The 21,816-nt window shown below is 48.6% G+C and overlaps 1 protein-coding gene across 1 annotated transcript in view; it reads right to left on the bottom strand.

Moving 5' to 3' along the window:
- Nucleotides 1-5,557: 5,557 nt before the first annotated feature.
- TGM3 (transglutaminase 3) overlaps nt 5,558-21,816 on the bottom strand; it is a 39,996-nt gene continuing 23,737 nt past the window's right edge. The window contains exons 8-13 of the mRNA XM_072736228.1: nt 19,388-19,491; nt 16,542-16,787; nt 13,069-13,377; nt 10,814-10,971; nt 6,504-6,637; nt 5,558-6,166 (exon numbers count right to left, since the gene is read on the bottom strand). Coding sequence (XP_072592329.1) covers nt 6,019-6,166; nt 6,504-6,637; nt 10,814-10,971; nt 13,069-13,377; nt 16,542-16,787; nt 19,388-19,491 — 1,099 coding nt within the window. The 3' untranslated portion in view covers nt 5,558-6,018. The remainder of the gene's footprint in view (nt 6,167-6,503; nt 6,638-10,813; nt 10,972-13,068; nt 13,378-16,541; nt 16,788-19,387; nt 19,492-21,816) is intronic.

Raw genomic sequence — 21,816 nt, 5'->3', positions numbered from 1 at the left:
TTTTTTAATGGCTTGGTGACCCTGGGAGGTCAGGCGAGTCAGTTTGCCAATGTCATACACAAAGATATCAAAATCTCTCTGTAGAACTAAGTTCCCAGTCTCTTAAAGTTTAAACAGGCATTTCAAATTTCAACAAAAGGCTAGTCCTTCAGTCTGAAGCACTGGCCATCAGATGCCTGCAATTCCCATAGTGGAACAGTAGGAGGCACCTTACTCTCATCCCTCAGGGGCTCAGAAAACTCCGGAGGAGAGCATGGCAATCTCAAAACCTGCCTGTTTTCTGGGGGGAAAAGTGGAAGTGAGTGGGGAACAGGAACTGTTTTTTCATTTTCCTATGCTTTTGCATTTAAGTAGTTTTGTATTGTGAATATATTTGTATACAATATTTTAATAAATGTGTCTTAAATTTTTTATTTTACAAGAGAGAAAGCTAATTTACTACAGAGTGGCCATAAACTCAGAAGACATAAGTAATATTATTTTATTTTGTTCCAGATTGAACCTCTTGATTATATCTCCTGAAGCATGCTAAAAGTGTGGGTTTATTCAGTGGAAATCAGAGGCATTGATCATACCAGGCAGCATGCAGGATTAATGGAATTGCCACGTTAACACTCCAATTTTGTCGCCCTTTTTGCACAGCACAACAAATTATGCTGTGCAATAATTCAAACACATTTAATTTATCATGCAATGTCGCTGAATGTATCATATATTCTAATGTGATATCAATAAATCATTTTTATGCATGTTTGCCTATGTCTCCACGCTGTAGATCGGCAACCACTGACAGGTAAATGGTTGCAGTAAATATGTAGGTGATCATAAAGGCAGATGAAGGCTAGAATGAGAGCCCAGAATGGAGAGAGCTTGTCTAAACTGTTGCTTCCTCGTTGGTCCAAGGGTAGGTACGTAAAGTCCCCTCTTTGAAGGTTGCCCAGAGGAGAAACAACATAATAGAGAAGCCCTCCTCCTGAGCAGGAGATGTTGGTTGAATCCAGTGTTTTAAGGCTGGCTTCTTAGGCAGAGGGAGGAGCAGGAATCCCATAGAAAGCCCGATGTGGGACTTAATCCCAGGACCCTGGGATCACAACCTGAGCCAAAGGCATATGCTTATCCACTGAGCCACCCAAGTGCCCCTAAGGCTGGCTTCTCAGGCAGGTATGATCAAGGTCAGGAGGAGGAGTGACTGAGAGCCAGAAGCTGGGCAGATGAAGAGGCTGCTTCTGGAAAGAGGGACTTCCAGGTGTCCTGCCAATGGTACCTCCTCAGTATTGGAATGCCAGAGCCGGTTTCTAAGCAGTTGCAGGCAAGTAGTTTGGGAGGAGACATCCAAGAATGCCTTTCCAGGGCTGTGTGCCACAGCAGAGACATTCTTCCTTGAGTTTCTGCATCCTATACTTCCCTGTCTCTTTGTAAACCTGTGATAAAATTTATCACTGGGTACCTTTTTAGAATCTGTGTAGGCAGCACTGCATAACACAGGGGTTAGACAGGAGCCAGCCTGCCTGGGGACCAGCCACTGCCTTTACTAACTCTCCCATGACCTAATTAACTGTTTGAGTATCAGTTGTCTCATTTGTAAAATGAAGGCAATATTAGTCTTTTCCTCAAAGGATCATGGGGTGGAGTAAATCCACAAATACCTATAAAATACTTAGAATGGGCTTCTGGTCTGGTGAGTACAAAGCTTGAAAGTTGCTACTCCATCCTAACAGGTACAAAGCTGAACAAACCAACTCTCTTAGAACCATAAGAGAGGTGAGGTCACAGTGCAAACAACCTGAAATTGGAGACACTAACAGGCGAATATAGAGTCATCACTTAACAGAAGCATAAACCCCTAAGCAGGGACGCCTGGGTGGCTCAGCGGTTGAGCATCTGCTTTGGCTCAGGTCATGATCCTGGGGTCCTGGGGTTGAGTCCTGCATCAGGTTCCCTGTGGGGAGCCTGCTTCTCCCCCTATGTCTCTGCCTCTCTCTGTGTGTCTCTCATGAATAAATAAATAAAATCTTAAAAAAAATAAAACATACCTAATCATTGGACTATAGGATGCTTTCCTCCCTCCCACATCTGATCACCACATTACTAAAGGTTATTTACAATAGTTCATTTGATCCAGTGCATCACTGATGCTTGGCTCTCCCCAAAAATTGCAAGGCAAAAACACAGTTTGAAGAGACAGAGAAAGCATCAAAACCAGACTCAGATGCAGCAAGGATGCTGGCATTATCAGACCAAGAATTTAAAACAACTGTGATTGATATGCTAAGAGTCCTAATGGATAAAGTAGACAACACGCAAGAAAGAGCAGATGGGCAATGTAAGCAGAGAGATGGAAAGCCTAAGAAAAAGAAAAAAGAAAAAAAAAAAAGAAATGCAAGAGATCAGAAACACTGTAACAGATATTAATGTATTTGATGGGCTTATTAGTAGACTGGACATGGCTGAGGAGACAACCATTGAGCTTGAGATGTCTTGATAGAAACCTCCAAAACTGAAAACAAAGAGAAAAAAAAAAAAGACTAGGGAAGAAATAAAAAAGCAGAACAGAGTATGCAAGAACTGTGGGACAACTCCATATGATGTAACATATACATGTGATGGGAACACTAGAAGGAGGAGAAAGAGAGAAAGGAATAGAAGAAATATTTGAAACAATAATGACTAAGAATTTCCTCAAATTAATGTCAGACCCCCAAGTCACAGATCCAGGAAGTGCAGAGAAGACCAGGCAGGATAAATAGCAAAAAACAAAACCAAAAAAACCCCCAAACACCCTACACCTAGACATTTCATTCTCAAACTTCAGAAGATCAAAGATAGAGAAAAGCTCCTGCAAGGAGCCAGAGGGGAAACAAACCCGACCTTCTCTATATAGGAGCAAACATAAAAAAATTACACCTGACTTCTCAGAAAGCATGCAATAAGGAAGAGAATGGAGCGAAATATTTAAAGTGTTGAGACTAAAAACCCCATCAACCTCATACCCTTCAAAAGTGAGGAGAAATAGCAACTTTCTCAGGCAAACAGAAACTGAGGGAATTTGTTGCCAGTAGATCTGCCTTGCAAGAAGTGTTAAAAGAAGCTCATGTGAGAGAGGAAAAACGATATAGTTCAGAAAGTAACTCAGCTTTACATAAAGAAAGGAAAAGCACGAGAGGTGGAATAAAGTGAAGGTAAAATAAAAACTTGTATTTTCTTATTGTTAATTGATCTAAAAGATAACCGTTTATTCAAAATAATAATAACAATATATTGTTATATATCTGATATATATATATGCCAGATATAGCATATGTATGTATGCTTATAAATAAGTGAAATGAGGGACAGCTATGATCAAGGAAAACCACAGAAAGGCAGAAAGATAGTAGGATATAAAAATAGGAGCAAAGCATCAGAGGAAGAAATGGAAACCAGTAACAAATAGGGTAGATACGAATCCAACCGTGTCTAGTTACTTTAGATGTTAATCGTCTAAATACACCAATTAAAAGACAGATTGTCAGAATGGATCAAAAAAAGACTCAACTATATTTTGTATAGAATAAATTAACTTTAAATATAAAGATTAAAAGTAAATGAATGGAGAAAGATATACTATGCTAATCAAAAGAAAGTGAGAGCAGCTACATTATTTTCAGACTGCACAGATTTCAGAGCCAAGGAATGTTATGGGAGGTAAAGAAGGACATTCCAAGGGTGCCTGGGTGGCTCAGTTGGTTAAATGTCTGCCTTTGGCTCAGGTCATGGTCCCAGGGTCTTGGGATTGGGTCCCACATTGGGCTCCCCGCCCAGTAGGGAGTCTGCTTCTCCCCCACCCCTGCTCTCTTGCACACTCTCTCTCTGTCTCAAATAAATAAGTAAATATCTTAAAAAATGAAAGAAGGATGTTCCATAATGATAAGGGGGTCAATTCTCCAAGAAGACAAGGTGATCCTTAATGTGTATATGGAGGACAATTGGATGTCAAAATACCTTACAAACTCCAACTTTGGTTCTCCCAGAAATAAATGTAGTGCTGTGACCTCTGCCTGCTTTCCTTTGTTTCATTGCTAAAATTCTCTAGAACCCCAGTGGGATGGAGGGCTTCTATTAGATACAACCCTTACAGGACACATGTGCCTGGGGTTGGTTAGGAACTCCACATGGATTTTTAACATCACACCTTAGGAGTTCCCCTCGAGGGTGGAAACCCAAGGGCAGGGATCACACCATGACTGATTTTCAATCTCTCTTGATCCTATGCCTGGCAGAGAGCCTGGCACAAAGTATACACTCAAGAAATACTTGCTGATCAGAGATGCTTGAGGGAATTAAGGTCTGGGGCAGGCCTCACGGGGACAGAAGATATGGACACCTTTGGATCTCCTTTCTATCAGAAACTGGAGTTGGTGTCTGTCAATTTCACCCTAGCCCTCCTCATTGGGGCCTGGTGCAGAATCTCTTGAGGAGGAATGGAACATCCCATCTCCAGGCCGAGTCCCCGGGCAAGGCCCCCAGAACACTTGGAAAGAGTGGCAGAGCTTCCAAGAAGAGAAGCAAGCCCCTTGTTTCTGCAGGGGACGTCTGCTGCATCCAGACAATAGAGCTGGGGCCTGGTGAGGGTTCCTTGACATTGGGAGTGCAAGTGGGCACAGGTTCTGGTGCTGACTGCCCCCAGGGAATTAGGGAGAGGGGGGAGCTGAGCCTGGAGCAGCTTGAGATGAAGGAGGAGGAGAGGGCCAGCTGGGGCCAGAGAGCTCACTCCCTGCTTGGTGGATCAAGGAGATGTGATTGTAGCTCAGAAAGGCTGCCTTTACACTCCAGCCACACAGACAGTCTCAGTGGCCAAGCTGTGTCAGCTTGGGACCAGTAGGGACAGACCTTTATGGTTTTTCTCCAGCTCTGATGGATCAAGCAGTAGGAGCAGGGAGGTGGATGGAAGACAGAGTAGGTTAGGCCTGAGCTGAGCATCGGCAGACACTTTGAGCTGGATGTGGGGCTGAAGCTTCCATTTAGCCTGGACTGGTCCCTTAGATTCAGAAAGCGAGGCACAATTGCCAAAACAAAATTCGTCAGCACAAGTGACAGTAAAGTGATGGGCTTTCAAGAGGCAAAGACTGGGGAATCATCAGAGCATGTGTGAAGGCAGAGAAGGTTCCAGCTGAGCTAGCAGTGCTGAGGCCTCCTGGCTGCAGGAGGGGCCGTGTGGCACGAGGAGGGAAGAGCCCAGCGTGAACAGAGGCTGGGCCACCACGGGGAGCCTGCTCAGCCAAAGGGTTCCAGGAAAGACTTTGAAGTCTCTTCCCACTCTGACACCCGTAGAGCTGGCCCAGCAGCCACACGGAACTAGGCGCTCCCTCTCCAGGCAGCCTAATCTATGTTTGGACATCATATTAGAGAATGTTTGCCTTCTGCACCCGGAGCCACACAGAACGAACCCGCTCCCTTTGGACTTTAGGATGTGGGGAGCACAGCCCCTTTGGGTCATCCCTTCTCCAGGAGAACACGGCCCCCGCCCCGTTTTCTCTTCCACCTCTTCGGCAAAGCAGCAGTCTTGGAGAGCCTGTGCTGATTGTGTTCTTTTTAACCTTTATTTTGAGTGTAAAGACGTGAGTGCCACGTCAGAGAGCCAATCATCCCCATCCCTCCGCTGTGGCCCGAGGGAGGAGTAGGAATGTCCCAACTGCAGGCTTGGGATCAGCAAACAGTCCAGACTGTCCTCTCCCCGGATCCATTCAGAGAGCCGCTGGGTCAGGTGCCACTCTGTTCTGCAGCGCTGATGCGCTGGGCGGCTGAGGGGGCCATGGGGCTCATGGGAATGTGCAAAAGTGAAGTCCCAGGCCCCGGTGGAGCCAGCCCAGCCTGGGAGTGCGGGCGAGGGCGTGTGCCTGAGGCTGGGCGTCCAGGCCAGGCCACCGAGGGGATGTTGTGGGTTTCCCAGGCTGGACAGCATGGGCAGGGGGCTCACTCCACAGGTGCGCCCTGCCTGCTCCGTGTTACCCAAGTTTGTACGGGGGCCACGCAGGCCCTTCACTCGGCCACGTCAATAGACAGCATGGCCTTGATCGCAGGGAACTTGTTGCAGGAGAAATCCGCGAGCAGCTGCTTGGTGCCACTCCGAGTGGGCAGGATCTCGAAACGTACCCGAGAACGCTCCTTGGGGCGCAGGGTTGGCACACTGGTGGGGAAGGGCATAGGTCAGTGTTGATGAGGGGGTTCCCGGACCTCAGGCTAGGCAGGCCCTCTGCGGCCCTTGAGTCCTGCACTGGTGAGGTGGCTCCCTCTGGCTCCCTCCCTGGATTATGGGTCCCCTCAGCAGGGGAGGGAGGAGTTCCATGATCTCTCACATCTGCTAAGCCCTTGAGGACCAGCTCCAAGCTCTGGTGATCTGGACTTCCCGGGGGGTTCAAGCCTGGCAAACCCCCAAGCCAGGTGCAAATGTGCCTCCCTACCTGCAGGTTCTCCCAGGGGCACCCCTCCCAGCATCCCACACAGGGCCCTAGGCTGGGACTCACTCAATCCTGAGGCTGCCCAGCAGCAGACCGCTGCCCTCCACCATCAGCACGCAGTCTTTCACCGGCTCGTCCAGTGGGTTGGAGAAGAGCATCTGGACATTCACAGGCTTCTGCACCTGGGCCTGGTCCAGCACCTGTGGGGAGGATGGGTTGACAGAGTCAGAGTGCAGCTGCTCATCTCACCTGCCTCTTGCTGAGATCCCACCAGGCTGGGCAGGCCACTTGGTGATGGGAAGGTGTCTGTGCGGGGGGTTCCTGGGAAACTGTTGTCATCCCCATGCTTCGGACAGGACACCAGGCTCAGTGGGAGAGGAGGCACATTGTAGTGGCTGAGAGCACTTTACCTTCTCCCCTGGGCTCCCAGGCCCTCCTGCCTGGTCATCCTGGGAAGGGAAGCTCCACCTCCCAGGACTGCCGAGTTCCACGAGTTCCACGCGGGCAGCTCAGAGGGCTGGAGACTATTTCATTCTGAACTTAGTGACAGTACTTTCCTTGAGGCTCTTACTCACTGGTCCTGTCTCTTCCCTCCTAGCCTAGATGTGCCCTCCCCGGGAGGCTTGACCCTGCTCAGACCTCCACCCCTGCTCAGAGCTTCATGCTCCTGTCCAGAGGACAAGGCATTGGACCCCTACCTCAATTCAGGCCACTCTCCTCTGCTGACACCCCAGTCTATCAATGTCCGTCGATACCTCAGGGGCCCAAGGATTCCCTGTGTGCCACGTGTGGTCTAGACAGGGCTCCTGCACCCCACCTGCACCCCTCTAACTCTGGTCAGAGACCGGAGAAAAGCCACCTGGACTCTTTGCTGTCAAAAAGAAAGCTGTGCTTTTGCCAAGCAATAGTGACTGAGCAGACACATCACCTCTCCTGGCCGGGCATCTGCTAACGAGGGCTCACTGTCCCTCCCTGCCTTGCATGGGAGGAACTAAATGAGATCATGAATGTAGAAGAAAACGTCTGAGAAATAGGTCTGGAAACGGTGTGGCTGCTGGCTTTCTTTTGTCCTTCTTTGGAGGATCATCTGTTGTTAGCATGGTTTTTCTTTTCTTGCCCCTCATCCACACAGCAACCCATTTGACAGCAATAAAGCTTTAGATAAATGCAACAACCAAGGTCTCTCTGGTTCTGGAGCCTTTGCTCTTTGCATCCTGGGATGTCTACCAATACTTTGTGCAAACCTGAAACATTGAGACCATGATCTCTTTGGTAATTATTCCCATGGAACTCATGTACAGGTGTGACAGGATGTGAAGCATGCAGCATAATTTTATGCCACTGGGATACAACAAGGCTACGGTTAATAATGCTGTATTTTTCACATTGATATTCAATTTGAGATTTTTGTGGATTTGTTCTTTCATTATTGCTGCTCACCGCCCTGGCCCATTGACCCAAATCTGTATATGCACCCAAAAGAGAGGGTAAGAGCCACCAGAAATCTGTGTCTGATTATCAGTGGTTCACGGGCCAACATGAAGGACATCACCCTATGGAACAAAGTTCAGATTTCATGGTCTGATTCTACAGTGTAGCATCCTCAATGCCTGCTGCTAATCAGTGCCAGATAAGGTCATGGGATTTCACCTGAATTATTATCTTCTCATACAGATTACCCTCATGAGTTTTGAAATCTGTGCCCACTCTGAGTGAGCTACACATTGATTCTTTCAATCAAGACAAGACTGTGTTGATGCTCTCAAGGCTGAAGGTGACATTGGGTTAGAAGGAGATTCACACAAAGATGTCCAAAAGAAGAAGGATCAGATGCCTTCTTTAGAGGTTAGGAGAAGGGCAGAAGGTGAGGGAGAGAGAATCTTACACAGATTCCACACCCAATGTGGAGCCGGATCTCACAACCCTGAGATCATGACCTGACCTGAAATCAAGAGTCAGATGCTGAACTGACTGAGCCACCCAGGTGCCCTCAGATGCCTTTTTAAAAGATTAAGCAAGAAAGTTCTTGGTGGCACCTTTTCAGCCTGTTTATATTCTGATCTTCTTTTTAAAGATATAGGCTTTTTAGAGACAAAGCTGACTTGATATGGAAATCCAAAAGGTGTAGAGCAAGTGTTGAATAAAAGATAAAGCTATAAAAATGTTTGAGGATAAAGGAATGTCATAGGGAAAAACTACCCTCACTTAAACACTGATCATTGTAACACGGAAAGTCTTCATAACTGAACTGGCTGCTACTCAGCATCACCTCCCAGTCTCACGCAGGAAGCAGATCTCCGCTGCCCATCACGTCTGCAGGGAGGAGGTGCGGGTCTAGGAAATGTCTTGGGAGGCAGGAAGAGGCTTCAGCACACAGAGGACAAGCACTGAGTGACAATGAAGATTCTTGTGAGAGGGACAGATGCGTGCCTGGAGCCCAGTGCTCTCAGCTTACCAATTCCGATTAGCTTCTATGATATCATACGGACAATGCCCAGAACAGGGGCGGCACCTCCCCTGGTGGAGCTGACAGTCCGACAGACGACCAAACAAGTGCACAAAAAAGGTATAAGTTCAGGGCACCTGGGTAGCTCAGGGGTTGAGCATCTGCCTTTGGCTCAGGGTGTGATCCCAGGGTCCTGGGATCAAGTTCAGCATCAGGCTCCCCACAGGGAGCCTGCTTCTCCCTCTGCCTGTGTCTCTGTGTCTCTCTCTGTGTCCCTCACAAATAAACAAAATCTTAAAAAATAAAAATAAAAAAGGTATAAGTTCAACCAGAGCAAATGTCACAAAATGAGAGGACACAGGCTCTCCAGGGCGTATAGCTGGAGACCCTGCCTCATTTGGATGGGCAGGGAGGGGGCGCACCAGGAAAGGCTTCTCTGAGGCCTGAAAGTATTCTGTTAGCCCCGTAACAGAGTTGGAACACCTGACACACAGAGATCAAGGTTTACTCAGTGTGGCTGTTGATACATGATGGGGCCTGGATACAAGGTCAGGTCCAAGGGCTGAACTGCTGCCCCTCTCTGCTCTTCCTCAAACTGCCTGTCCACTCACTGGCTCCCCCTCTGAGGTAGGGGACCGATTCCCATTCTGGAGCCCAGTCCAGACCCACCAGAAGAGCAGAAGAGCTCAGGAACAGGCAAGTGGCTCGGGAGTGGGCACCCCTTGGTCCCTGTCCTCTGAGGTCAGGAATCCTGGAGGCTAGGGTGCAGATTAGGGAAGGCTGGCACTGGGGCAGCCACAATCATCTGGCCCCTCTAGAAGCTCAGAATGCTGCTGGCACTGCGACAGGACAGAAAGGGCCAGTGTCGTCTAGGCAGCCAGGGCAGACAGTAGGTACAGGAGATGTGGGTGGACCTGACCTGTGACCTGTGAGGCTCTCTGTGGGACCCCATTGGAAGAGTCATCTCCTCTGCCATCATCTGGCCATCCTTGCCTGCCAGCACCTCATCCCTCAGATCTGTGCTGCCTGGTTCTACTGTCTTCCACCATGGGCTAGGGGGAGGGTGCCAGCTAGGTTGGACAGGAAGAGACAGGCTTGGAGTCAGTACAAGGACGGGCCCTAGTGCTGAGAAAGGGACAGAGTGGTCCCCGGTGTTTCAGTACACCGGCAAGCCCCCCTCCCCCAACCTGGGCTCCTGGGAAGGACCCTGGGAGCCAATCAGAGCCAAAAGCAAGCCCTAAAAGCAGAGACCGGGGCCCCTCATCCTCAACCACCATGAAGATGCTGTTGCTGGCTGAGGACACACCCAGACACCTGGAAATGGTCCTGGGCTGGGAATCCCAGGACCTGAGGTCCAGCCCTGGCTCTGGCAGTGATGGCAGTTCCCTTTTCTTCTCTGGGCCTTGGTTCACTCATGTGTGAAGAGGCGGGGTATGGAGCATGAAAGTGGGCTCTTAAGAGTCCATGATTCTGTAACTCTGGCATCTTGAATGTGGAGAGATGCAAGGGAGTGGGCCTAATTCTGAAATGCTCCACAGACATGGCCAGGGGCTGGGTTGTAGGCTCCTTGTGGGCAGGACCCACCCCTTGTGACTCCTTGTGATTCCTGAGCCTGGCGGAACCCAGACCATAGCAGGTGCTCAGAGCTGACTGGGTGAGTAAGCCGAGGAGTCTCTCCAGCTGCTTCTCAGCTGACACCCCCCAGTGTATCTGGAGCCAGAACCAAAGGAGCCTGTGGGGAAATGTGCCTGTTTGTCATAAGGAGCAAGGACACTGGTGTGAGTGGGAATCTTGCCAATCCATTTGGCAAAGGCTGGACCTGAGCTATGCCCAATACCCTGCCCCCTCAGCAGGGAAGGAGCTTCCTTGCGGTTTGGGGGTGCTAGCAGGGCTGGGATGGCTGGGAAGGCACCCCTTCACCCTTATTTACCTCCAGGGTCAGGCTGGGGTTGTCCAGAATGATGTCCCTTTCTACCAACACCTCTGCCTCCTCAGAGACCTGGCACACAGCTGTAGTCCGGATCATGTTATCTGCCTTCAGGTACTTCTCATATTGAGCATATGTGATCTTCACGGGATGCTGTATTTCTGGAAGGAGAAGCCAGGGAGGGCAGAGTGAGAGGGAATGGGGTTGACTTCTGGACCTTCAGAATTGATGCCAAACCAAGGTGGCGGGAGCTGGCCAGGAATGTCTGCAGCCAGAGCTTGACTGAACCCTCCCTGCTGGGCTCTGTGGGAAACGTGCCCCCGTTCTGTGCAGCCTCCAGAGCAGGGCCCAGGGAGGCACCAGGACACTGACTGGCTGGGTAGCTTCCTAGGAAACTGGGCTGGTAGGGACTGAAGCTTCCTCCCATCCTGGAAAATGTCAGAGGGCAGGAAAGAATACAAATGCTAACTGATTGCTTAACGATGACAACACAGTAATAACTGGGAAGGGAAGCCAGGGATTAGCTCAATATGAGCTCAGGATCCTCCCAGACCCACTAATGGCCTGGGATTCTGTTGTGGCAGCACCCTGAACCACTTGCCCACCTCTGGTCTCCCCTGCTTCCCAGTCACCCCCACAACCAGGCAGACATGGCTTCAGAAGCATACCACCCCCCAACATCTTACCCCCCTTCTTCCCTGTCACTTCAAAATTTTTCCCATGGCTCCTTGCTGCCTCGGAAATAAAGTTCAGACTGCTCAATCTGGCCCTGCATCACTGAAGCTAACTCAGCTCTCCTTCGAAAGTGCCCTTGGTGTTTCTCATTGGTCCTTGGACAACATGGGCACATTGTCACCTCCGTGCTTGGACACACATGGTTCCCTCAGGTGGCAATTCCTTCCCAGCTTCTGTCTCTTTACCTGGCTCCTCCCAAGACTCAGGGGCCCTCTCCCTCCTCTGTGGCCCAGGTCACTCCCACCTCTCTCTCAGTGGTCATGCTGGGTGGCCTGGGTGCCCTGATACCCACAGGGTCATATGCTCTTTGAGGAGGAAGGTGCCTCTGCTGTTTGCACTGGAGGAATTTGCCTGGCCTGCCCTGAATGGGCAGATGAATGTGCGGAATGGGTTGGCTTTTTGTTTTTGTTTGTTTTAATCATTACCCTCATGTGAACTATTTTTGACATGCAAAAAAAGCTCTCCCCTTGGGCTTTGAAGGTAGCTAGCAGCCTGATGGCTGCTTCTGGTGTGGGGATGATTTCGGCTAAAATTCCGCCAGAAGATAGACTTAGCTAGGGATGCTGCCTTCTGACGGGTATAAAACATCTGTTTCCCTAAAGACAGAGCTCTTTCAAGACAGGCTGTATAATTAATCAGTTTTTATTTAGGTGAAGCCAATAGCCACCCCACCCTTGTTAATCTGCTTTGTAAGGCCCAACTTTTCATAACAGCTTGGAGGATTTTGCCAATGTGGACACACCTGCGTGCTAATCCTCCCAGAGCACCAGCCTTTTTCTGCTCCACCTGGCTCCCTCCCTGTCTGTGCTACCTATCTGCCTCGAGTCTCTGTTCCTCCCAAATTCTCAGGCCTCCGAGAAAAGCCATCTCTGCCCTTGGGAATCAGGAGACTCCCCACCTGGCAGCTATGCGGGGAGGAACACAAGACAAGGGTTTAAGACCCTGCTGTATATTGCCACCTTTCCAGGGTCAAACCTGGAAGTGAAAAGTGGTTCACTGTGAGATGGGGGGTGGGGAGCCCTGGGGTGAGGGCAGGTGGTGGGGAGTGACAGAGATAGAATCTAGTAGATGGGGAGTGGGCCTGGATGTAGCATTAGGAGATCCCAGTCTTGCCACTTACTAGCTATGACACTCAATCTGTTATGCAAGTCATGATCTCTCCAAGCCTCAGTTTCTGCCTCTGTAAAAGGTGATTCTAAAATCTGTCCTTTTTAGAAGGCTAAATGAGAGAGGATCTAAGGCAGCTCTCTGCGGGCTGAGCGAAGTGGTACATACTTCGGTGTGGCTAACTGCCAAAGGCTCCCTCCTTCCTCTCCCCAGGATGTCGAAGCATTTTGGTTGGCACCAACCTGATTTGCACTGTTCCCCATGACTTGCAAACCTTCAAAACCCAAGCCTTAACCACAGCGACCATGTGTTGTTCCTGTGTAAGCTGAATCCGTTCCAACAGGAACTCTCCAACCCCAAAAGAACCTCGGCCACCTCGGATGCGCGGCCTCCCCACACACCACAGGATGAGTTACCTTCTTTGGGATCCAGGGATATTGTGACAGAGTCCTTCCACACCTCGTGTACCAGTGTGCCATTGTAGACGATGGTCCAGGCCGTCATGTTCACGGTCACTGTCTTCATGTCGCTTGTCAGGTTTTTGAGTATCAGAGCCATGTTGACTTCTTTGCCCACTTCCAGTATGCCAGTGACCTTGAACTTCCCAGAAATGCTGGGTTCCCTTTCATCTTCTGCCAAGTGTCTTGCAGACGTTGCACCAAATGATGCACGGGGTTTAAGTTTCCCCAAAGCCTTTTCAAACACTTGCCTCTCCTGGCTGGAACCTGTGTGGTGGGAAAAGAGGGAACCATCTCAGGGAGGGGGCGGCAGCCCGGATGAAGGACAGTGCTCTACCTGGAAAGGCAGCCTGGGACTAATTGGCTCTGCGGCCACGCAACGATTCTGATCCAAGCAAGTGTCCACGCTCTCTGAGTCTCTCCATTTCATCCTCCTTAACACGAGGCTCACAGACCAGCCAGTCTGTGCGCTTTCCCAGTCAGCTCTGCATTTCCAATGAGCTGTAGGGAAGGCTTTATCAGCACCTGCACAAAATTACCATATGGCCTGATATTTGTCTCAGGCTAATTAGGTTAGGTTTCTTCCTTTTCTGTTTTATTGATTGATTGATTGATAAAAGTTTCCTTGTAAGAACAGATACTTTAAAAATAAGTAACAAAAATTGAGTTAGAAAAAAGATTAGAATACGTTCATTCTAAAAAGGTTATGATTTAGAATTGGCTTCACTAAAAAATTTTTTTTCAAAACACTTTACTATGTTATTCTGCTTCGTTTTTAAGGTGCTTTGAAGTCACATAGTGGCACTTCTGCCCTCGTCAAGGAAGAACTTCCCATGGTTGGTTCGGTTCCATGTTAGGACTAATTTAATTTGTCGAGAGACTTCAGGTTTTAAAAACACAAAGGACAGATTTTCTGATGGTGGCTCAGCTTGTGAGTGCTGCTGAACGTGATGGTATAAATAGCTCCCGGAGAATGGCCGTCGTGTACCCTCAAAGTCATGGCTTTTGGGCATTAAGGCAGGTAACCACTTCTAAGCCTCTGGGCTGCACAGTTCACATAAGGCTCCCTGTCGTGACCTGAAGGCAGATCCACTAATAAGAAGGTGTGTTGACTTTCCAGGAATAAGGGCAAACATATGCAAAGAGTTACCATGTTTTTAACTGCAGACCATACTTAGAGCCCCCATCTTCCCCAACCAACTTGAAAGTTTTAAGACACCAGAGGACTTATCATAAGCACTTTACTACGAAGCGAGGTCTTTCCCGTAAGTTATATGTAACAACTGGCTGAGACCTCGGAGGCCAACTCATCCAAGCCCATCATGTTAGAAGTAAGGTCCTAAGGATGAGAAGCAACCTGTCCAAGTAACTGGTCTAATCTTGGGCTTAGAGGTAGAGGAGGGGGTGGCCAGTCCCCAGGCATCTACAGCCATAATCCAAGCATCCCCCCAAACCTCATATTGAAAAGGAGACAGGCAGCCAGATTACCCAAGCTGATGGCTCCTGGTGGGCTGGGTTCTTTGTGGTGCCTTCCCATCCTCCAGCAGAGTTCTAAGTCCACACCCAGGGCTGATGTTTGTGCCGGGAGCTGAGCCTCCTGTGCCCAGGACCTCAAAGCAGGTGTGTTTGCACAATGAGGCTCAGAGCCCAGATACCTATATAGGTCACCTGATAGGCTTACTCAGGACCAAGCTTCCTGCTACTGTTTTCTCCCTTGGTGTTGTCATTGTGTAAATGCTTGGCAACCCATTTTATAAGCTTTTCTTCCCTGGGGCCCTCGGAGACAAGCTGGCATCATTAGGTAAGGAGAACTGGGTAACAGGGTGATCGGCTCTGCTGTCACGCAGAGAGGCTGGGGCATTGCCAAGAATCCTGCGGGGAATCACCCCAACCTGCCCATGGCTTGGCCCCCCTCCATTGCTTAGAAGGTCTGGCTGGGACAGTCAGAGCCCCTTAAGGAGCAGAAGCAAGGTATGACAGTAAGAGAAGGAACCCATAGGACCTATATCCAAGTAGGCAGTGCACTTCCAAAGGCACCTTGGGAGGTCATTATTCCAGTGAAGCCGCGGATGTCCAAGTAGATACACTTCACCACAATTTAATAATAAGTCCTCCCCAGGTGCCAGGCACTGCACTTGGCACTTTCTGGAACTGACCTCCAGCCCTCAGTTATTTGTCCCCTGACCCCTATACTAGTTTCTCCATCATGACAGTGTTGAAAATACTTCTCCTATATCTGTGAGCTCAGCCCAGGGGGTGGGGGGCAGGGGCCCCATCTGCCATGCCCCTCATTGCCTCCCCAGAGCCAAGCATGGAGCAGGCCCTGGGGTGGGTCTTAGGATGTGTTTTTGAGAGACACAGGCTGTCCAACCCTTCCCATGGGAGGGCTTTCAGAGGCAAACTGGGGACCACACCAAGGCCACCAATCTTATTACCCTAGGCCCATGCCTCTAAATGTCCCCAAATATCACACCCAGAGGGGTCATCCACTTGGACTTGGAGTCAGATCCCATCTCCTGAGCTCTTTCTCCAGCTCTCCTCTGCTGTGAACTGTCGCTGATGCTAACAGCCAGCAGTAGTGAGAGTGTTGGGGGTTCACTTGAGGGTGTGCTCGGGGTGACTTTAGGAGCACATGGCTCCTGACCCCTCAGAACCTGTGCTCTTTGAGGATCAGCCCAAGCATCTGTTTCCAAATAGACTAGAAAGAGAAATGTGACCCCTTACAGAGTGACTGGCCTGCTAGAGCCAGCGTTCATTTACTTTGGGCTATTTCTGCAAATGAACATCACCTTTGCATGTGTAACTCTGTCACTCTGGAGAATTCCCAGCAACAAAGGCTGTTGACTCCCAAAGCAGCTTCCAGACTAGAGTAACTACTGTAATTTGCCAAGCGTCAGCTCTGTAGAAGCGAGCTTTCCCGCTGACTCAGGTGGGTGCTTCGGGCTTCTTGGGGGGCCTCTGATGCATGCCTAGCATGGACCCACATCTTCAGGGTCTTTGTCCATGTCTTTGTTCACATGGTGTTTCCTGCCTGTATTTCCTGGAGGCTAGGGGGACAGGCTGACTGAGAAATTTCTCCTAAAGCCCTGGGCAGCCTCTCCTGGGGGCGATGTTTCTTCCTGTGATGTCCCATCACAGGGCTGTCACCCCAGTTGTAGGAAAGGGACACAGCTGGGGAAGAGCTGGGTTGACAGCTGCTGTGCCCTGCAGCAGAAGTCCATGGGCGCTGGATCTGCCTGTGACGGTACTGTCCCCAGTGGAACTCCTCTGTCCCCGAGGAGCCGGGTGTTAGGTGCCAGGGAGCACTCCCACCATTAGGCAGAACGGGCTGAGGACACGGGGGAGGATGAGCGGCTCTCCCTTCTCCACCCGCACAGCGTCTTCCCCCGGTCAAGGCCGGGGTGGCACAGCCCCACCAGTGCGCCTCCTACCTTCTGGATGCTTGTACTTCTCGGTGATGTCCATGCGAGAGTTGCTGCCCACCGCCTTGGTGCTGATGTACCTGCCAATGCTGTGAGCGTCCGAGGCGTTCTGCTTCTGCGTGCTGTTGTAGACGTCATAGATCCAGGTGATGCGGTCGGCGTTCACCTCCGCGAAGACGAAGGGCATGTCAAAGTCCAGGTTCACATCTCCCTCCCGGACAGCGGCGACCGAAGCGGGGCCGCACTGGAACACCCCTGGTGGTGAGGAGCAGAGACCTCGTGCATGCCACGGCTGGGCCCACGTGCCACAGCCCACCCCAGGACCTGTTCCCCGGGAGCCACCCACAGCGGCACCACTCCCCTGCCTCTCCCCGCCAACACTCCCTCGGCCCCCCACCTGCCGGCCCCACTCATTCAGCACTCGGCACCGACGCCCCTGGTCCTGTTATCTGCTGCAGTGGCACCCCACTCAGAGTGCTCTCCTGCAGAGCCTGGCCCCGTCCTGCCCTCCGTGGGCACATTGGTGGATGCTGACCTGCCGCCCTTGCACTGTCTCCTTTCTATCTCTTGTGCTCAGGGCTGCCTCTTACCTACCCGTGCAAATCATCCTTCCCAACTCCTCACTCCTTATTTCTAAAAGAATTCCCTAAACCTAGGCCACAGGAGACTTGCTCCTCTGAGCTCACAAGCCCTGCCTATCACCTTCCTCTCCTAGCACTTGGCATGGATAGATCAGCTTAATAGATAAAGTTGTAGATAGATATGTTAATGCAAAAATAGATATATAACATAGAGTTTCATTCACAAGGTCCCCAAGTGAAAAAAAGCAAGGTGCAGCAGAATAAAAAGAAGGGGGTTATTCTATTTGTGTTTACAAGACAAATAAAAAAGACACATTTAGGGTGCCTGGGTGGCTCAGTTGGTTAAGCATCTGACTCTTGATTTCAGCTCAGGTCATGATCTTGGGGTCATGAAATTGAGCCTCATGTCAGGCTCCGTGCTGAGGATGGAACCCACTTAAGATTCTCTCCTCCCTCTCCCCTGCCTCCTCACTCTAAAAAAAATTTTTAAAAGACACATACATGTACTTTTATATGCTTGGAGCAGTGACTTTCAAATTTTTTTTTTTTTTACCATAATTTCTAGATCATGGCACATAGATGGTTCTGAGACAGAAGTTTTACAGGACAATACTTGTTCTTACTGTGTCCAATGCACCCTGATATTTTTCTTTTCCTCTCTTCCCACCTTTCTATGACATCCTACTTTACTTCTTTCTTTTGTTTTTAAAAGATTTTATTTTTTATTTTTTTAGATTTTATTTATTTATTTATTTATTTATTTATTTATTTATTTATTTATGAGAGACACACAGAGGAGGCAGAGACACAGGCAGAGGGAGAAGCAGGCTCCAATGCATGGAGCCTGATGTGGGACTCGATCCCGGGACTCCAGGATCACGCCTTGGGCCGAAGGCAGGCGCTAAATCACTGAGCCACCTAGGGATCCCCCTAAAAGATTTTATTTTTAAGTAATTTCTACACCGAGTGTGGGGCTCAAACTCATACCCCCAAGATCAAAAGTTGCATGCTTTACCAAATGAGCCAGCCAGGCACCCCCATTCTATTTCATTTCTTAAAATGATAGTCATAACCCACTAACTTGATTTTATAACCATTAAAGGGTCATAGTGAAAAGTGTGAAATCCACAGGCCTGGAAAATATCTGGAAGGTTACTCCCCTCCCCAAATCCAGTAATGCTCATTGCTTCTTGTTGAGGCTGGGATAGGGGATGGGGGGGTATGACTTAGTTTTTATTATAAATCCTTTTAGAATGGTTTGAATTTTTTTTAACCATGTGCACATATTACTTTTATAATTAATTTTTTTTTTTAAAAAGTAAGCTCCATGCCCAGGGTGGAGCCCAACGTGGTGCTTGAACTCACAACATTGAGATCATGACCTGAGATGAAATCAAAAGTCAGATGCTGGATCACCTGGGTGGCTCAGTGGTTGAGCATCTGCCTTTGGCTCAGGTGGTGATTCTAGAGTCCTGGGATCAGGTCCTGCATTGGGCTCCCCACAGGAAGCCTGCTTCTTCCTCTGCCTATGTCTCAGTCTCTCTCTCTGTGTCTCTTGTAAATAAATAAATAAAATCTTAAAAAAATAAAAAGTCAGATGCTTAATTGATGGAACCACTCTGATGCCCCATAATTTTTTTTTTTTTTTTAAGTTTGAACAAACAATTTGAAAAGAAGGTGGCAAACAAGACCAGCCCTGGAGGGGGCGCTTTTCAAGAAAGAAAAGAAAAATTCTGGGAGAGTCTGAGACCCAAGCTCTGAGAGACCAGAAGTGGGAGCAGAAGCCCTGCGCACAAGGACAGGGATGAGGCCAGACTACATGAAGGAGAGCTTGGCTTGGCAGAGGGACACCGTGGATGGGACAGAGGTGCTGGGAGACTTCGATCATGGAGACATCCAGCTGAATTGGGGAATTGAGGCTAAATCCCTGGGCAATGGAGACCAGAAGCTTTCTGTGCTAGGAGACACAGGCTACTAGAGGCATTGTGGGGAAATCCCTGTTGGCAGAGTGTGGTTTCTTTCCCTTGTTGCCAGGCACGTGCCAGGGCCTCCACAGCAGTGACAACAGTCTTGTGGGCGCAGGTCAGGGAAGCCACTCATTTAAATAGCAGCCGGCGCCAAGCAAAATTAGGTTGGGAAATCTACTCTGAAAATATTTTTGTTTTAATTCCATCATGTCTTCCAGAGATGGCGAGCCCTCAGTGGCTTTCCTATGTTGCTGTCCACTGTCATGGACAGAGAAGGGGGTGGTCAGCAGGGCCAGTAGAAGGTTACCTTGGCTCCTCTCCTGGGGCGTGGCATCCAGAACCTGCCATCCATTGTACGAGGGGCCCAGGTCAGTCCGCACAAACCAGGCTTCATTCCAGACGTGGAAATTCCTGCAGACAGAATCACAGACTGCAGAGCTTGCCCAAGGCCACACAGAAGGAGGGAGCAAAATACCACATCTCCAGCCCAACAATGTAGCGTCCAGTACCCATTGAACGAGTTTACTCTGCACCAGCTACTAGGCTTAACCTTGCTGAGCACTCTCTCATGAGTCCTCATGGCACTATGAAACAGGTACTATTTTTATGCCAATCTCAGAAAAGGAGAAACTGAGGCTCAAAGTTTAAGCAGCTTATGATGGCAGAGTCAAAGTTTGGACCCAGTTATATGCCTACCCCCCAAATCTGCATCCTTGACCACCACATTCTACTGCCTTCCTGAGGAGCAGAATGGCTCCAGGTTAGAGCCAGCAACCAAGCAGGCAAACCCACACCGCTTTCTCTTGCATGTCCTACTGGGGCACATGTCTGTATCTCATGTTGGCCGAGGATGGATGAGGCTGCAGCAAGAGTGACAGCTCTGCAGAAGAGCCATGTGCTTCCAGGCTGAGGTCTAGATGGAAGAATGACATATGCTAGCCCTAGAATGTTCTTCATTGTTAGGATCCCTTCGTCTCCCAATCTGTATTCTCAGTCACGTCTCCAGGGATAACCTCTTAGCTAAAGTGTTAGTCATTCCACCTCATTGTTCTGCCCTCTTGGGTCTGGTTCTCTTCTCCACACCCAATGCAACTGCATTAGCAGTGGCTCTGGCAGCTTTGATCCGATTAGAAGATGCTATAAGTGTGACATGAATCCAAGTTCTATACAACTTGAAAACAATTTTTTTTTAGTATTCATGAGGTGGGGAAGTTAGTTCAAAGCAGAGTACCAACTTGGAAACCATAAAGAAAACGACTGAAAATTTTGGCTAGGTAAAAATATTAAACTTGCATATACAAACCAGCCAACCAACCAAACTGTAGCTCTGTTTCCTGTATGTTAGATTAAGCTCATAACAGATGGTCCCTTCTGCAGATAACAATCAACTCCAAGAGAAAAACAAAACAAAACAAAAACCAAAAAAACAAAGTAATTACTCAAGAGTGAACAAAACAGGAGGATTTTGGAAAGGAGACAAAACTTGGAGAAAGGAGCCATCATGGGGCAAATTGCACTTTCAGTGGCTGGGCCCTAAGGATAGGTCACAGTTGGGGTAAAGTGCTGGGCAATAAAAACTGTAACAGACATACCACATTTTCCTGACCTGAAGAGCCAAGAAACAGCCCAGGTCAACCAGGACCACTAGACAGTGAAGAGGAAGCTCTGGAAAGGAAGGAGTCAGGGAAAGAAAATCCCAGATTTGTACCTAAACTGCACCCAAGCCTCTGAGCAACTCTGACCCATGCATGTATGTGGCAGACAACGATCAGTCTGACTGAAGATAAAAGAAGTGAGCTGAGATTTGAGTTGTTGCTGGTCACACGTGAGACAGAGGTCACAGTCTAAGGTCCACCTTAGGCAGGCTGCTAAAATAACCTAACAGCATCCTGACATACCCAATGCCTAGGATACGGTCCCAGATGACTCAACATACGAAGAACCAGAAAAACGTGATCTATCTTTCAAGGGAAAAGACAATCAACAGAGTAACCTTAAAATAGTACAGATGCTGGAATGATTGAACCAAGACTTTAAAGCAGCTATTGTAACCATGCTCAGTGAAATAAAGGAAAATATGGCAATAGCAAGTGAAAAGAGAGGAACTCTTAGTAGAGCAAGAGAAGGGCAGCCCAGGTGGCTCAGCGGTTTAGCGCCGCCTTTAGCCTAGGGCGTGATCCTGGAGACCCGGGATCGAGTCCCACGTCAGGCTCCCTTGCATGGAGCCTGCTTCTCCCTCTGCCTGTGTCTCTGCCTCCCTCTCTCTGTGTCTCTCATGAATAAATAAATAAAATCTTAAAAAATAAAAAAGTAGAGCAAGAGAAAAGATGAAAAAAAAGAGGAAATTTTCAACTGGAAAAAAAGACCACTATCTTAAATGAAATAATTCAGTGGATGGGCTTAGAATGGAGAGGACGGTGGAAAAAATCTGTAAACTTGAAGATAGATCAGTAGAAATTGCTGGAGCTGAATGAGAAAGAAAAAATGATTGAAAAAAAAATCAATAAAATAGGAAAGACATATACAACATATATATAGACAGAGATTTACTGTAATTAATAGTATAAAGTACTTACAAATCAGTAAGAAAAACACACAAAAGAACAAGTGAAACACACCAATAAAGGACGATGAGCAGGCAATTTTTATAAAAAAATACAAGGGATCACTGAATGTATGAAAATAGTTTTAATCTCACTGCTGTGAAAAGAAAATTAAAGTGACAAAGAGATACCA

This window comes from Vulpes vulpes, chromosome 14 (genome assembly GCF_048418805.1).
Source record: "Vulpes vulpes isolate BD-2025 chromosome 14, VulVul3, whole genome shotgun sequence".
Taxonomy (NCBI): domain Eukaryota; kingdom Metazoa; phylum Chordata; class Mammalia; order Carnivora; family Canidae; genus Vulpes; species Vulpes vulpes.
The sequence above is the reverse complement of the archived record's forward strand: the minus strand, read 5'-3'. Positions and strand labels throughout refer to the sequence as shown.